Source organism: Rattus norvegicus, chromosome 3 (assembly GCF_021556685.1).
Source record: "Rattus norvegicus strain SHRSP/BbbUtx chromosome 3, alternate assembly SHRSP_T2T, whole genome shotgun sequence".
Lineage (NCBI taxonomy): Eukaryota > Metazoa > Chordata > Mammalia > Rodentia > Muridae > Rattus > Rattus norvegicus.
In genome coordinates this window covers 114,547,218-114,564,990 of record NC_141536.1, presented here as the reverse complement: position 1 = coordinate 114,564,990, position 17,773 = coordinate 114,547,218, and the positions used below count along the sequence as shown (strand labels likewise).

Genomic DNA, 17,773 nt, shown 5'->3' with positions numbered 1-17,773 from the left:
GGACACCACCAAAGAACAGACAGTGATGTGCACAGATAGGGAGATTCTATGAAAGAATCAAACGCACGCTAGGGGTGTGCCGTGGCAGAGCACCTGTCTAGCTCGGCCAAGATTCCAGGCTCTATCTCTGACCGTAAGCTGAAAACAAGGTATCTGATTCTAAGGGGCGCACACTGGCACACCACGTTATCACGACACTTAGCAGAAGGACCAGCCCTGGCCACACGGGGAGTCAGTCACTGATCTATTGTTGTGAAGAGACACCAGGACCCGGACAACTCTGATGAAAGGAAGCATTTAATTAGGGCCTTCTTTACACTTTCAGAAGGTTAGTTCATTACCATCAAGGCAGGAAGCATGGCGCTAGGCAGCAGATACAGAGCTGGAAGCTTTAAATCCTGATCTACAGACAACAGGCACAAGGATAACCTCAAGGCCCATCCCCAGTGACACACCTCCGGTAACAAGGCCCCACCTCCTAATCTTTCCCAAATAGTTCCGTTAACAGAACCAAGCATTCAAATATATGCGCGTATGAGCGCAAGGGGGCCATTCTCATTCAAACCACCACACCCAGTCTCAAAATATGAATAAACAAACAAAGACAAAACAGCCAGAAAGCCGCAATCAAAGCGAGGAGCATCTTTGATGGGTTTATTGCTAGACTGAACACAAGGACTTCTAGTTGGAGGCTGCATCCAGAGAACCTTACAAAGCAGGAAAGAGGAGGGGAGGCTGAGCCTTAGACCCACACTCGGCACCTCACAGTCTGTCTGCTAAGGAGCACAGAAAAGGGGAAAGAAGTCTTGCAAGGCGACAGAGATATGCTACCTAGAGAGGGGCAGAAATAAGCAGTGCACCCAACCTCTCAGAAAGTGTGAGAGAAAATATTCAAAGAGAAGTCTCACGGACCTAGAACTAAGCAAAGACTCAGGCAAACAATGAACCTGCCGTGTAAACTAAGATACAAGAAAATGAGGAGATGGGGGTCAGAAACACAGACTTCCGTTAAAAAAAAAGGATGAGAAGGAAAAGTAAAAACAAAAACAAAACCCTTTAACTTTCTTATTAGATTTAACAGATATTTGTTCAAAACCGTAATAGAAATGGTGACCCCACGAGCGTTGCTCATGTTTATGAATGAACGGCAGCAGAGCATGAGGGAAAGGACAGGAACCCAAGCCTCCAGCACTGTAAGGTACCTGACTACACTGGCTACAAAGCAGGATGGTGCTGCCCAGGGGAGAGAGACCTGGGTCTGTTGTAAACAGACAGAGCAAACTCTAGAACAACTACAAAAGACAAGGAAGTTAACTGATACTGGCAGATATTGACCACTGCAAACAGCCACTTTATATGCTGATGACCTAAAAATGCCAATTAAAGGTAAGTAAGGCAAGTCTGTCAGAGAAGACAAAAAACAAAACAACAAACAAAAATCCCAGAACCCAACTGTATGATAGAGCTGTGTCTAAATGCACAACAAAGAACAATTATAGCTGATAATAAAGCACAAATAGCCCAGTTTTCTAAGTGGGCAAAGGATCTGAATGGGCCGCATCAATACCCAATAAGCAATGAGGACACGACACCATTAGCTTTCAGGGGCTTGTGAGTGAAGGTGACAGGGAGACAACTTCAGACACACCGGAATCACCATCACCCAGAGACCAGTAAACAGAGCCAGGGGTGAGACCACAGCCTGGTACAGAAGTTATAGAACAGAAACGGCACACTGCTGGCGTCTGCCTGGAGGTGAGTGGCTCAGTGGGTCAGGCTACCCCACTTCTCTGTAAAATGTAGTTGAAAGCATTCATTTTTGGATGACTCAGTAGTAAACACTTTACTACTTTAGTTGTAAAGCTTTAGTTGTCACGGCAACAGCTGTTCCAGTTCACTCATCCTTACTAGTTTAAATAAGGAATCGCTCCTGCTATTTGCATGCAACTTTCCTGTCACACCGCAATATGCCATGCGCTCAGTAAACCAAGTCTATAATTATTTATTTGAAAACAAAGGTTAGACTTTTTTAAAATAAAAAAGACAGCACATCCAGGCGAGGGGTGGAGTCTTCAGGTGCTGTCAGCAGCCGGCACAGGCGGGGCAGGCTGGATGTTCAGGTGGCCGACCTCTTTAAGTTAAACCACACAGAGCGCTTCATTCCCTGCATGGCCTTTACGTCTTGCCAGTCCAGTTTGGTATCAGGGACCTCAGGTTCGGGCTCAGGCTCCTTACTCAAGGCCCCATGAGGGGAGGCAACCACAATAGGCAGAGGCCCACATTCCTCCCGGAATTCCACCACGTGGAGACCCTTCTTATCAGCCAGATGCTGGTGGGTTTCCTGGAAGACAGCAAGCAGAGAAAAGACTAGATTTGTGAAGGCCTCCTGAAACGTAAAGGATCAGGGCTTTTGTCAACTGGAAGGAAGGCAGCATCAAGAGCCCTTAGCAGCTTGGGAAAGTAAAGTAATTATTTTACTTGATTTGGGAAATGTGTGTGGCCAGACGGGGAGGGTGAGTCCACACAGATTTACCTCAGCCTAATATCAAGACACCAAACGAATATGGAAGAAGGCGCACCTGCCAAAGTCTCTGGGCTACCAGCCAGCCTCACAGTTACAAACCACCCCTCTGTGAGGGTGGAAGGACCCTGAACCAGGCCCCTGGAGAGCAACTCAGGGCCCATCTCTGGGAGGACACAGCACCCTCTGCTTCTATGGCTACACCAGAGTGACTGCGCCACTCAAGCAACTTTTAAACAAATGCCTCATGGACTTCCTCAAGTTTAAACTTCAACATTTAGAAGGTCAGTAATCACCTTGTTCTATCATAAAACATGCTTGGTCTATCATATGAAAATGCCAAATGAAAAGAGGAAGCCCGCTCGCTAGTTTAATCCTATCTGTTGGATTTGGCGAAGCACCTAGGGCCCCTCCATTTGGGAGGAGCACATCAGTCTGTGCTGCCCATGCAGGGTTCACACTGACTGAGCTAGGTAGAACTATGACCACTAACAAGCAAGGATGTATTTCCTAACAGATGAGAGCCCTGGGTTGTCTAACTAGGCCCGGGCCTGGCTTAGACTCCCTCTGCCTCACTTGGAGAGGTTCTGAGGAGGCCACAACAGCACAGCCTGGAACATAAACTAGCACTGTGCCTTTCCAGCCGGGTTACCTGGCGGGCGAGGCCATGGAAGAGGCCCCGGGTGAGGTTGAGCATGTTCACGGACCCATTGACCTTCGCATACATGTCCTTGATGCCGATGAGGCGGCAGATGGTGATAATGGCCCTGTGGCAGCGGAGGCCGTAACCTACAAGAAGATCAAAATGAAACACCCAACAACCCTCCTGGAGAAGGTCTCACTCCATCCGCTGTCTCCTATGTGGCTCTGGTCTCCACACTGGAGAACAAATGTGTCTAAACCAACTCTCTAAAAAAAGGCGATGCAGGGTCACAGAGGCGAAGAGCCATTTCTGCACGCTCAGTGCTTCAACAGAGACCCCACAGAAGATAGCGCTCAATGCGGGAGAGAATCTGGAGACAGAGCTTAGTGGTTATATTGGCCAGCTCTGTGCCACCAAGAGCAGAGGGAACCTCAGGTGACAGAATGCCTCCAAAAGATTAAGAAAGGTGACAAAAAGGGGCAGAGGCCTGGGCTGCTGCCATTCTCTGTGTAGTCAACAAACAGCAAGGGCTGCTTACCTCTGGGCTGTTTCTTCATCCGGATATGTGTCCTTTTGAATCTTAGTGAAATATCATGGAATACTGGAGGTAAAAGCAAACACAGGAAGGCTCAGGTGTGAGGCGTCAACGGCCTCTGAGCATCCCAAAGCCACCCATCCTGGCACTGGCCCGGCAGCACACAGGCCAAGGACAGACAACGTGGCCTCCAGGTTAGGTCTATTTTCACATACATATCGGAGAACACAAAAACACCTAGTGACACGGTCTGCAATGGATACACTCCTGCAGACCTCAGAAGTGCCCCCACTCACTTGTGTGTCCTTCATATCGTTCTATATAATGCAAATAATGAATCGCTCGGTTCTTTGCCTAAAAAAGAAAAAAGGAGGGAAGGAAAATATTTTTTATTGTGTTGGCTAACTGGAAATGGTTGTACATACTTTTAATCCTAGCACTCAGGATGCGGATTCAGGCAGATCTCTGGAAATTCAAGGCCAGCCTGGTCTACATACTAAGTTCTAGGATAACCAGGGCTATTTAGAGAGACCTCACCGTCAAAAAAATTTGTTTTTGAGTCAGGGTTTCACTATATATTTTCTTAAACTCAAAATCCTCCTGCCATAACCTCTCAAGTACTGGGATTAAAGAGGTATATCACCACGTTGAGCTTCTTGCTGGAGTTCAAAAACATCTTTTATAAAATATTTTATTACAAGCAATTCTACCTATATGAAAATTTTAGTATTTAAAACAACAAAAGACACAAGCAAGTTTCACAGCTCCACGAGGTGAACTTCCTGAGTGGCTCTTAAGAGCCCACTGGAACACAAGCCTCCACGGAGGCTCATCACAGACAGCAATCACAGGCCTGTGACAGGCACATGAGAAACGGCTTCCTATGGGATAAACCACCTTCGACAGCAAGCCCCGTGAGAACATTCTAGAACAAATTATTTTCTTATGGTTCCCAGGTCGTAGGCAAGGCTCATTCTCTTTTACTAAAAGCAAAAGGAAGTGTTTGCAGCTGGATGTGGTAGCACACACTCGTGAACTCCCACTCTGGAGTCAGAGGCAGGAGGGCCTGGAGCTGCTCAGGTGCTAGCAGGACCCTCTCTCAGACAAAGAGAAAGCACTCACCTTTCTGAAAGCGTCTGCCCGGTCAGCGGCTTTCCCGACGGCAAAACCTTTCAAAGAAAAGACACAGACATGGAGATAGACAGCCCTGCACACGACAGGCTCTCCACCTCAGTCCCAGTTGGGCTCCCACTGTTCCCAGGCATTCCATCTTCCCACCACCCACAGAAAAGCTGTTCCCACAACCAGCAAGCACAGAGCCACAGGCCCTTACTGGTCTGTTGTGAACATTTCACTTTTGAATATGTTCATAAAATTTAACATTAGAGGCACTGCATTGCCTTCAATAAATTTCTACTGAAGTGAAGTGAGCTTAGCTTATTAATTTATTTATATATTTTGGTTTTGTGAAATAGGGTTTCTCTGTGTAACCCTAGGCTATCCTGGAACTTACTCTGCTGCTCAGGCTGGCCTTGAACTCAGAGATCAGCCTGCCCCTGCCTCCTTGAGTTCTGGGATTAAAGGCTCCGGGCTATTAATTCATTAATTTTCTGTGTATGTGTGTGAGTGCATGTCTGTGAACTACATGCATGCAGGAGTCCAAGGAGGTCAGAAGAGGTGTCAGATCCCCTAGACCTAGAGTTACAAATGATTGTGAGTGCCATGCAGACACCAGGAGCTAAACACTAGTCTCTGGAAGAGCAGCAAGTGACCTGAACCCCTGAGCTATCCTGCCAGTCCCTGCACTCCAGTTTTAAAACTAGGCAAATGATCCTGCACACCCCGGAAACAGACTACAGTGAGGCGCTCCGGACGGACAACATGCTCTCACTGGGACTGTCAAGATGAATCACGTTGTAATTTAGCCAGAGATGAGATCAGTGGTCCTTCAACCCGAGAGTATTTTAAGTAAAGTTTTGCGTAGGTTCTTGGAAAGCTCCTGGCATCTGCTGTCACTGCCAACTACTGAGTGTGAAGTTCAGTGACTGTGACTCTGTAGGTTTTACATAAGACATGAAACGCAAGAGACCTGAGACCCGGACAGAGAAATTCCATTTTCTAATTTTCAGATAAATAAAACAAAACATATCGCAGAGAATAATATGAGCAGATTTATTTACAATCTCCAAACAGAGACTCTAACCAAAGCACAGGTGGAAGTGATGCAAGAGTGACAGGTTTGCTATGTAAAAGCTTACAACATCCCTGGGTTTAACACTGTGAAGAGGGAAACTAAAACTAAGTCAAAGCATCTGAAAGGCAGTGAGCTGATGTCTTTAACTTATAAAAAGCTTATGCTAATCAGGTAGGAAAAACTCTATAAATACAGAGTTAGGCCAAATACAGGAACTGGCAAAGCTCAAAAGAAAATGTCATGATCAATAAACAAGCAAAACTGTGCCCACACTTCCTAGTTAAAGATGTGCAAATCAAAACTAAAAGGTATGGCGCTCACAGAATGCTGTCAATCACTGAAACTTGATGTGTCAGACAGGGGTATGATGGGAGGCGACCTGACATCCTTATCAGCACCTGAAAGGGTAGTGACCTTACTGAAGAAGTCTCCCCTACTCCTGCACCAGCAGCAAAAGTAACAAACGAGGTGTGCTGGGTTTTGTTACATAGTGAAAATTTGGGTCCGTAAGCCCAAACCACTAAAAGATGTAATCAGGAGGAAAGATCTGGCCAGCAACATGGGACTCTCTTTTCAGCAAGGCCAGGTCAAGCCCAACCACCACCATCCATTTACCTGCAGCACCGTTTCCATTCCCAACAGCAACCAGGACACGGACTGACTTCTTTCTTCCCTCTTTTGCTGTCATATTGAAAACATTTCTTACCTGAAAGACGAATGTCTCATCAATATTGCCTTAGGAAGATTTGGAAAGAGACCAGTTTGTGCTGCGAGGCAAGCAACAGACTTTCTCCAAACAAAGGCTCCCATACCTGCCCCAAGAGTCATCTCCTCAGGAAGAGAATGGAAGTAAGACTTTCTTTCTATTTCACAGGCTTAGTGGAAGATTCAACTAAGATGTTTAAAGGAACTTGAAACTTTGCAACTCTAAGTGGCCTACTTTCATGAATATGCCACAGGAAAGCAAACACTTTGGATAAAAATAGAATGGCTTATCAGTGAGCAGGAGACAGCCCAGCAACAGATGTCCACCTATCTACATATGGTAAAACACAGCATATAAAAGTAACTGCATAGGACGGGGTGACAGGTAAGGATCAGGCTTAATGGGAAACAGGAAAAATGGTAGTGCTGCTTATGATGAACTACACACACACACACATACATACATACACACGCACGCACGCACGCACGCACGCGGTTTTGTCTGGTTTAAGCTGGCCCATTTTAAAGGCCAAGAACTATGAAACTGTTCACTTTACCACTCCCAGGGCAGCTACACCCCTGGCTCATGGTGCTCCTTTACTATGAAGTGGAATTAAAGGGAAGGGAGGTTGCACCTACTCTTGTGGATAATCACATAAAAACTACTGACGTATAATAGAAGTCAGTGTTCAAACTCCATCTTGGATAACAGCAATGTTGCCGAGGGGCAGGGCTGGCAGGACGGTACACGCATGCTCAGCTCAGCACAGCACAGCTTGTGCGACTGCTTCCCAGGCCTCTGAACAGCAAGTGTGCAGCACTAGACAACAATGCGCTCTGCAAGCTCACTTGAGCAGGGTTCAGTTGCAAGGGCTGGAAAGGGCCCACAGCTTATTTCCCAGCGAAGCTAGACAATCAGCCAGCTTCACAACGGCTTTGTACCAGTGATGTGCTCACCTCCTCTATCCCTCAGTCTGAGTGTTGCCTACACCTAGTTTCTAACTCAGTGATCAACTGCTAACCCTTCCTGAGTTTAGGATGGAGACATGTACACATAAGCTCCAAATCTGTTCTTAAACAACCACGACGTCAGTCACCCTGTCATGAGATCTCACTATGGACCCCTGAAGGGAAACAGGACAGCCTGTGCTAACTAACATAGCATGGAGTTTCGCTATCTTCTTACCCAGATTAGCTCTGCATCTGAGACACTGCCACCATCAAAGGCTTTTCTTCCCAGTCTTCTTGCACTAGCCTCACCCACTTCCTACATCCCAGCCTCTCCTGTGGGCTTGGCAGGGTGCTTACCTCAAGAATCCTGGTATCAAAGTCTTCATAGGTTTCTACAAAAAGAGAAAGCATATAGATAAATGAGTCCGTAGTATTAACACATTTCAACATGGCACCATCACAGATATTTTTCTTTGATGGGGTATTAATGAAGATTGAACCAGGGCCTTGTACTTGTTAGGCAAGCCTTCTACCAAGGAGCTGCAGCCCATCACAGATTCTAATGTTAGTAAGTCTCGGGTCCTCTGTTACCCGTCTCAGGCTACATCCTGCACCACCACCCCCAGCCCCCATCCTCAATAGATGGTTCTACCTCTGGATTCATGACTGGGTCACCCTCTGCCCACTCCTTAGTGTTCCTCATCACTCTGAGTCTGCGCCAGCTCCAGAGCTTTGACCCCCATCTGCACCCCCATCTGCCACTGGGTCAAGGCACCGAAGCCTGTCATTTTCCAGACTCCCTAAGCGTCTCCCCACACTCCCTTCCCTGGATACTGCAGTGCAGCTCTCTGGCCACACCCTGACTATTGGGCATGGCAGGACAGAAGTCAAGGCACTACACACTTAGCCACTCAAAACTCATGTCTCTAGCTCTGCTGACACCCTGCCTGTGGCCTCCCAGCTCACTCTCCATATTCCATTTTCTCACTTTTTAAAACATTTTTATCCTTTGAAAATTTACACGTGTGTAACGTCTGGGATAAGAATCACGCTCACTCCCCTCATGCTCGCCTGAAACCCTTCTTCCCAGCATCTCTCTCTCTTCTACTTTCATGGCTTTTGTTTTCCTTAAAAAGAAAATAATAAACCATTGAGTTTAGTTAAGGCAAACTGCACGAGTGTAACTTCTTGTTACAGAAAATTTCTATCCACACTTCTTGGCAGTGTTTTCTATCATATAGTTTGGACAATAAAGTAGTTTTATTCAAAGATGCTCAAACCCTTTTCAGGAAAAAGAAAACCTTAAACAGGAAAGTAAATAAAATTATTTCAAAAGCTACCCTAGTACTGTCACTGGCAAAGAAGACGGGAGCTCAGTACCTCCATTGGGTCCCGGGTCTGGGGGGCCAATACTGACACCTCCCCACGTGTTCCCACTCCAGCCGCGCTCCCGTTTAACTTTTATCTTCCTCTTCCGGTCCCACTCTTCCCTCTGCTCAGCCATGTCGGCCTCCACCTTCTGCTGCTCTTCTTTGCTTCGCTGGCCAATGTTCTGAACAACTCCACTTTTTATAAGAGGAACATTCAAACCAGGCCACAGGAAACCAGAACGCCCTGAAGATTCAAAACACTCACAAATAAGAAATTGAAGATTCATTTTTCTAGTATTAAAATGCCAAGCAAGATATGAACAGATAACCCAGGCTGGTGGAGCTTAAGTAACATGACTGCTCAGCATGTCACTCTGTGCTATCAAACTTGTCAATGTATGCATAAATCCCTGTATCCATGCAATCCCTGTATCCATGCTACCTAAGGAAAGACTCATTGTCAGGACAAGGCATACTTGGGCCTGGACAAGCATATCGACTGAACTGTTACTGTGAAAGCCAAAATAGCGCTTTCTAAGTGTCCAGGCGAGGCACAGCTGGTATGTAGGAAATACTGTGTGGAATCCACAGAACAAAGTCACTGTCGAAGGTTGGGCGTCGACTGATTTCCAAGACCTACTATTGGCCAAAACAAGCAGATTTTAAGACGGTATATCCTATTTCCTTTTCTACTATGATAAAATACTCTGATGAAAGCAACTCACAGGAAGATTTACGTTAACTCAGAGTCAAGTTCCCGTCCATCACTGCAGGACGTCAAAGATGCATCGAGCCACAGCCACAGTCAAGAGCAGACACAGCGGGCTGGAGAGATGGCTCAGCGGTTAAGAGCATCCGACTGCTCTTCCAGAGGTCATGAGTTCAATTCCCAGCAACCACATGGTGGCTCACAACCATCTGTAAAGAGATCTGATGCCCTCTTCTGGTGTATCTGAAGACAGCTACAGTGTACTTATATATAATAAATAAATAAATCTTTAAAAAAAAAAAAAAAAAAAAAAAAAGAGCAGACACAGCGTACTTTCTCCTTTTTCATACAGTCCAGGAACCAAACCCAAAGAATAGTGCCTCCTACTTTTAGGCTGTCTACCCACATCAACTGACAGGCAAGACAGCACCCCACAAACATGCCCACAGGCCAACTAGACCTAGACAACCAGAGACTCTTCCCAGGTAACTCTGGAGTATGTCAAAACTCACCTCTGCACAGCATACAGCATAATTAAGTTATCTTTAGAAAGGCATTTAGGGGCACTGAAAAGGGGTCCAACTTTCTCTGCAATTCTTGCTTTTTTTTTTTTTAACTGGCAAGATATACATGTCCTTTTCTAATTCTAAAAAACAAAGGTCAGCTTATTAGCTAGGTGTTCTGGCACAGACCTGTAATCCTACTTTCAGGGAGACTAAGGCAGGAGGATCATGAGTTCAAGGTCAGCCTGGGATATAAAAAACATGGGATTAGATGTTCTAAATGTGAGTTACCTTCACCAATAATCTGGCCTTTGTTCAAATCCTTCTTCTTCTTCTTCTTTGTCCTTTTGCCTCTGCCTTTCCTTGCTCCAGCTCCAGTCTCTGCTAGTGCACCTTTCCAGAGTTCTTCTGCAGTCACTGCAACGAAACAGGTCTGCTGACTTAAATTCTGCATTCTAAAAGCAATTCTACAGTCTCTGTTGAATGAACTAGCCAGAAGTTCTTCATGTATACCCTTGCAGTGACATTAGAAAAGCAGCAAAGTCACTCTTTGTGTACCACACAGTTACATTTGGAGAGCCCAAGAAGAGACAATGCTTTTACTCCTCACAAAAGACAGCCGACACTTGAGCCCAGGTCTTTACCAGCCTCTGTTTGGTCAGCTATGACTTAGGGTGTTTCCCTGTTCTCTTCCTCCACATTAATTACTCCGCTGGAGTAATCAGTAAGTATCTTTCTCTGCGGCTGGATTAGGAACTTAGGAGAAGATCACCTTTGTGTAGCTCACAGATCTAGTTCATAGTCCATCACTGAAGGAGGTCGGGCAAGAATGTAAGTGTCACCTTGAAGCACATGCCATGGAGGAACACTGCTTGCTGGCCTGATGGCAGCCTTGGGCTTACTCTGATTTCTTACACAGCCCAGGACCACCTACCCAGCCCTGGTGCTTCCCAGTGTGTGAGGCCCTGCTACACCAATTAACAAATACAATAGCCCCACAGACTGTCCACAGCCAATCTGACTTGAGGTTTTCCTGAGATGGTACTAGGCTGTTTCAAACTGAGAAGACTGACTAGGACACTTTCCTACACAGAGGAACTAATGCCTCTACAGACAGTTTGTTCTGCCCTTCTACCAATATCTTAACATCTGTTTCTTTCAAACCAGATATGAAAACACAGATATCCCAGCGTTTCATGTGTGTTTCTTCTTGACTCCACATTGTCTTTAATACACCTACACTATAGTACTGCTGATATATTTCCACTGGTCAGTTTCAAAAGTCCCAACATCTATTTCAATCCTGAATCTCACATCAATACTTGTATATGCCTAGATTTTTTTATGTTGATCCTTATTGTATTTTATTGGTATTTAAAGCTCATCTTTCTGACTCACCAACTATTTTTTAACTATTTTATTCCTTTACCAGCTTATTTAATAAAAAAGTTGAAGCCAGGGATGGTAGGATGGCTTAGTAGGTAAAGCGCTTGCTTTGCAAGCACAAAGACACAAATCTGATCCCAGAACCATGTAAAAACAGCCAGGCATGGTAGGTAGCACATGCAGCAATCCCAGCACTGGAGATGGAGCAGACAAGGTGGAGCCTGGGGCTTGCTGGCCAGCCTAGCCTAAATGGCAAGTTCCAGACCAGCAACACCATTGCAAATAGGAATGGTGTCCACAAATAGTGTTACGTAAAATTACCTTTCCCTGATCAGTCTGTCTGCTCTGCTAAGAAACAACTGAAAGGAGCCAATGGTTGGCTTGGCTTTTTTCATTTTGAGATCCAAAATCTGACCATTAATTTGTTACTCTTAAATTAGACTTATTTTTGACTGAACAGGTAAGTAGAAGCCCTCAGCGAAAATAGCCCATATCTCTTGACAGTCTGTTTGGGGCATTTTTCTTTGGCTTCCTCCATTCTCTTAGTCAAAAGTTTAGCGTGTCCTACAGCCTCCTCATTTTTCTCATTTTGCACTGATTTTCCAGAGCAAAGGCTGGCGTCTGTGTTGCAGGACACATGGAGTGACAAGATGCTGAACCCTGGGTGCCCTGGTCCTGGGCTTCTTCCCTTCTTTTTTTAACGCTTCCTGACAACATATTGGGGGCTTCTTTAAAGACTGAAAAGCTTTCATTTCATGTGAGCTCTTCTGAGCACCAACTCATGAGGTGCAGGAGTCTGTCAGTCAAGGGATATCCTTCTCTACATTTTAAAACGATGACCGAGATGAAACCACCCAGCCTGGCACCCACAGTATGTCTTTGAACACACATTTATTATATCGCTCCAGTTCTCCTTGGTCTGTAACAAGGATGCCCTTGACTGGTGAGTTGTGCTGAGTGTCAAGTCCTCGATTCACGGGAAAATACTGCTTGTCATTTCCAACACTAATTCAGACCACAAAACCCTTCCACCTTTCACCCAGAGCATCAGCAGCTACTTCTGTGGCCATCTGCTCTCAGAGAAAGTACAAAGCGTGGTGTTCATCATCCACTTCGGTGAGCTTCTGAGAGATGATGGCTGGAAAGGAGACAGACAGCTCCGCCTTGACACAGTCACCACCTAGGAGGTGCCACAAAAAAGAGCACCTATATATATTTTTTTCTTCTAGATCATCAGAGTCTTGGGCCATGATCCAATATCACTTAGACCTCAGGTGCCCCAAATGAAGGGCCTTACATTTCCTAGACAAATGTTTACTGCTGAGCTACACTCCCCAGCATTCAGAGCAAATTTGTTACCAATTGTACAGTTGATGGCATGTAGATAATTCTTGGGGTATATCAAGGAATGCTTTTAGTTTAATAGGATATTATAAACTAGTCATTAAAATTTCTATTTAAGAAGAAAAATAAAGGCACAAACACCTGTTTTCTGGTTCCAAGAAAAGAAAAGTTTACCACCCTACTTACATTTGGTGAAGAAGCTGTAGGGTCTGTACTGCTGGCCCGTCCAGTTGCTGGGAGAGGAAATGCAGCACTGTGTCTGCAGTGCATGGCTCAAGCTGGTCAGACAGTGGTTGTGTCTTGTTTCCCTTGGTGACAAAGAGCCTACAGGCAGACAGAATGAAGCTATGTGTTAGATGCCCCGTGGCTGTAGAGAAGCACTGCTAGCACCATTTCACACGAATCATACTAATATACTAATCATACTAATAAAAACAAGTCACTAAGAGCTGATGAGATGCTTGGGCAGTTAAAGGCACCGGCTAACAAGCCGGACAACCTGAATTTGACCTCACGAACACATGAGGTAAGAGTGCCAACTCCTACGAACTGTCCTCTGGCTTCTTCATACGTGGTAGATTGTGTATATACACACACACACACAGTTTTTTAAAAAATGATTAAATCACCACTATCTTGCCTTTTTAAGAATTGTGTTTTTGGGGTTTGGAGGGATGGCTCAGCAGTTAAGAGCATGCGCTGCTCTTGAAAAGAATCCAGGTTGGGTTCCCAGCACCCCATTCAGATGTCTCACAACCACTTACAAGTCTTCCTCCAGGGAACCTATGCTTCTGCTCCCCTTAGGCACCTTCACACATGGTACAGACCTACCCCTACCTCCAGTCACGACACATAAACACTGAGAAATCTATTTTAAAAAAAAATCAAAATCTGAGACAGCTTCAAAGCAAAACAACCTAAATATCTATGCTGGTTACAGAAGCTGTATCTCCTCCTCACAATGGATGCGGCACCTCTCTGCAGTAGCCATAAGCTCAAAGCCTACTGTGGGAAAACAGAGCCCTCTGCTGTGTGCAACAGGGGATGTGTGCTGATCTGCAAATGTCCACGTGGAGCAAAATCCCAGGGTATGCAGGATATCCTGTTTCACGCTTAGAAACAAAGCAGGTGTGTCTGCCAGTGTAGCTTACATACCCCAGCAGCACATACAAGAGAGTGTAACTACAGTTGCCTCTAGGGAGGAAAGCTGATACATGTATAACTGTCTTCCAGGACCCCTAAATGGCCACCCTCTCTTAGAACCTTGGAACAAAACTACTGCATAGTAAATAAACATTAATAGAACAGAGAAGCAGTAGAACCTTACCATGGCTGAAAGCTGTCTTCGCTGCCAAAAAGGAAGTGGCTGCTACTGGAAAGGTGTTTAAAGAGAGCTGCCTAGACAGGAAATGACCTGTAAATTGGGAGAAAAAAGTGTTTAAAGATACTTTTCTACACAAGGTGGAACATTGTAACAGGTAATTCCCATAAGATATTAGCACCCGGGGCTGGGGATTTAGCTCAGTGGTAGAGCGCTTACCTAGGAAGCGCAAGGCCCTGGGTTCGGTCCCCAGCTCCAAAAAAAAAAGAACCAAAAAAAAAAAAAAAAAAGATATTAGCATCCACAGAACAGAAGGATTAAGGCAACCAGTAAGCCATCTCTCGGCTCCACGGACACTTACAAGTAGCTGACACATCACCTAATCTCCACCTTTTCACCCTCAAACCCATGCAGCTTCCAAGCCTTGTGGAAGTCTCTTGGATGTCACCTGCACCCCGTGCCGTCCTTGCTGGTCCTTCTGAGCTACATAACTCGTGCAAATAACCCCAACAACACTAAGGCAAACTTCGGAAGAATCCTCATGCTGTCCTCTGGAGGTTCCCTATCTTAGGTGAGTAGAAGGTGTGTGTTGACGGGGGCAGGGGTCTCTTTCAACAACAGCTCAGGTGAAGCCTCCAAGATCCCCACTCCTGCTCCCTCTGGTGCCCGCCAGCCCTCACTTAGTGTGGTGTTCTAGAATAGACTCTGACAGCAGTGCTCAGAAAACTCATATATGAAGACAGCGGGGCAGTAAAATCCATCTGAAATGAAGTGTAGCTCTGCCTCAAATCATATATAAAAACTAATACCCAAATCAGCCAGAGGCCAAAAGTAACAGCAAAAATATAGATCTCTTTTTTTTTTTTTTTTTTTTTGGTTCTTTTTTTCGGAGCTGGGGACCGAACCCAGGGCCTTGCGCTTCCTAGGCAAGCGCTCTACCACTGAGCTAAATCCCCAGCCCCAAAATATAGATCTCTTAAAAGAAAACAGGGGTAAATGATCACAACCTTGGACTTGGCAAAGGTTTCTTAGATATAACACTGAAAGCACCCAAAGGGGAGGGGGAAAAGAGATGAATGAGACAATCAAAATTTCAAACCGTGTTCAATGCTGGAAACGGATCGGCGGTACAGCACTTACCTGGCACAGCACTTACCTGGCGTGCACTAGGCCCTAGAAGCTCAAAAACAAAAACTTGTGTTTCAAAGACACTATTAATGTCAGGCATAATAGTACATCCCAGCATTTGAGAAGCTGAGGCAGGAGAATCACTGTGAGTTTGTGGCTAGACTAATTCATAGTGAGAACCTTGGTAGGGGAGGGAGGTCTTAAAAGTCAACATGCAAAATGGGGTAAAAAATGTTTATTCATGGTGCACATGCCTTTTATCCTGGTCTGGAAGCAGAGACAGGGTAATCTCTGTGAATCCGAAACCAACCTTGTCTACATAGTGAGTTTCAAGACAGCCAGGACTACACAGTGGGAGTCTGTCTCCAAAAATACTTTTTTTCTTGCAAATTATATATCTGACAAGAGACCTATTTCTAGAATAGAATCTAGAATGCAAAGAATCCAATTCAATAATAAAAAGTCAACCCAACTGAAGATGAACATGAAGTTAGGCCGGTTGGTACTGGTTCACAGACTCAACTATTAGAGAGACTAAGACAGAAGGATGGAAAGTTCAAACACAGCATGGACTGGAGAGTGATTTCAACAGCCTGGGCAAGCTGTTGAGACATGTCTCAAACAACCAAAACTTTACTTCTTGTTTCTGTGATAAAATATCCTGGCATAAGCCACTTAGGGGAGAAAGTGTTTATTTGGGCTCAGGTCTCACAGAGATAAAGGCATCATGGAGAAGTCAGGGCAGCAAGCAAGGATGTCAGGAGTGCAGAGAACCACGCCCACACCCAGGAGGCAGGTGACCAGAAAAGGAGGGCAGCCTATAAAGCCTCATAGCCCACCTCCGACACTCACTACCACCACCACAGCTTCACTGGAACTATCACTTCAACCAGCAATTCCACTCAGGAAATACACACACAAGGACAGATATGGGCACAGACAGAAGCACAGCATACAAATGCTTTAACATCAGTCCTATCCACCAAATGTTCATCCGCCGATGAATGGATTCACAAAATGTGCTGTATGCACCTAAGAGTATTATTGGCTCACAAGCAACATGGGACTGGTATGTCACAGCATGGACAAATCCTGACAACACTGCGCTATTGGCAGATGCCAATCACAGAGACCAGATGCCCAGAACAGGCAAGCTATGGACAGATGGGAAATAGATCAGTAGTTGCCTAGTGTTGAGGGCTAGTAAGAGATAGGGTTGGGGCAACAGTTAAAAGGTAGTTTTTTTCTTTTGGAGTAATGAAAATGTTCTCAAACTGACTGTGATGACAGATGCACCATCTACAAAACACTGAAACAAAACACTGAAATGTACACTTCAGATGATCACAGGAGAGGGGCTCAAGAGAGACGGGGATGGAACTTGAAGCAAGGCATTGTGAGTGTAAAATTTTAAATATGAACCTGTGAGCAAGTTTCTCATCTCTGTGTGCTGTAATTCCCTCATCATTAAGACAATAATGAGGAGGAGTCTTATAGTAAACATCTGTAACTCCAGTGTTTAGGAGCTGAGACAGGAGGCTTAAAAACTTGAGACCATAGTGAGACCTTGTCTCAAAAACGAAAAGGCAGGTGGGGGTGGAGTGGTATGAGAATACAACAGAATCATCAAGGCACCGTGAAGAAAGTATGGAGGGATAAAATCATAAATAGTTTAAGATTGTTTCAGGCACACGGGTAAGCGCTTGTGAATGTTACAACTCACTATCAACAGAGGCCTTAATGAGATGGTTTCAACGCAGGCAAAACAAACAAATGCTCAAGTCACTCTGTCAAGCGATCTCAGGTCAAATATTGCAACAAAATAAACTGTCAGGAGTTGGACCTTTGAGCACACTGTCCAGCGCTAAAGTCTGTTATGTTAGTCTTTTAGTTTTGAGCTTCGCTGGAGGCACTCTGACTCGAAACAGGGATTGACATCACCCTATGAACCACAGGCGATGCTTGCTACATTCGCTCCTCCTCACAGACTGGACCCGAGCGGTTTCCCCGGCTGAAAGCACACTGCCCAGTCTACTTATAATCTCAAGCCCAGCGACCAGAGAGGGAGAAAAGGCGCGCAAGGTCACACAGCTGGCCCGACCCGAATGGGAGAACGGGATCAGAGGCCCGACGACTTCTCGCGTTCCTAGAGCCTGGACTTCACAGACCCGGGAAAATGACCCCTGCCTGCGCACGCTTTCAGTCCCGGTCCCAAGGCTCACCTGCCGGCGCGCTACACAGTGCGGGGAGACAGCCCGCAGCGCGTACGGCCGCCGCCATGTTGGAGCCGGAGCAGCGACTCTGCCTGTCTCTGGAACCGCCTTCCTCACCGCCTGCAGCGACGGGCTACAACCGCGCCTCGTCAGATGTCCATCATCAGCTCAGAGAGGTGAGCTGAGACTCGAGGATCACCATTCAGGGCACACGGAGGTCGAAAAAACTGTCCATGTGGACCACAGAGGG

At 45.7% G+C, this 17,773-nt stretch overlaps 1 protein-coding gene across 2 annotated transcripts; it reads right to left on the bottom strand.

Moving 5' to 3' along the window:
• Positions 1-1,343: 1,343 nt before the first annotated feature.
• On the bottom strand, positions 1,344-17,773 carry Mrps5 (mitochondrial ribosomal protein S5). Of its 2 annotated transcripts, none has more exon segments than NM_001106505.1 (12): positions 1,344-2,341; positions 3,174-3,310; positions 3,703-3,765; positions 3,996-4,053; positions 4,822-4,868; positions 6,509-6,599; positions 7,907-7,941; positions 8,930-9,163; positions 10,423-10,548; positions 13,048-13,185; positions 14,189-14,275; positions 17,533-17,773. In NM_001106505.1, coding segments are annotated over 12 exon segments (1,299 nt in total). In that variant the 5' UTR covers positions 17,591-17,773; the 3' UTR covers positions 1,344-2,116.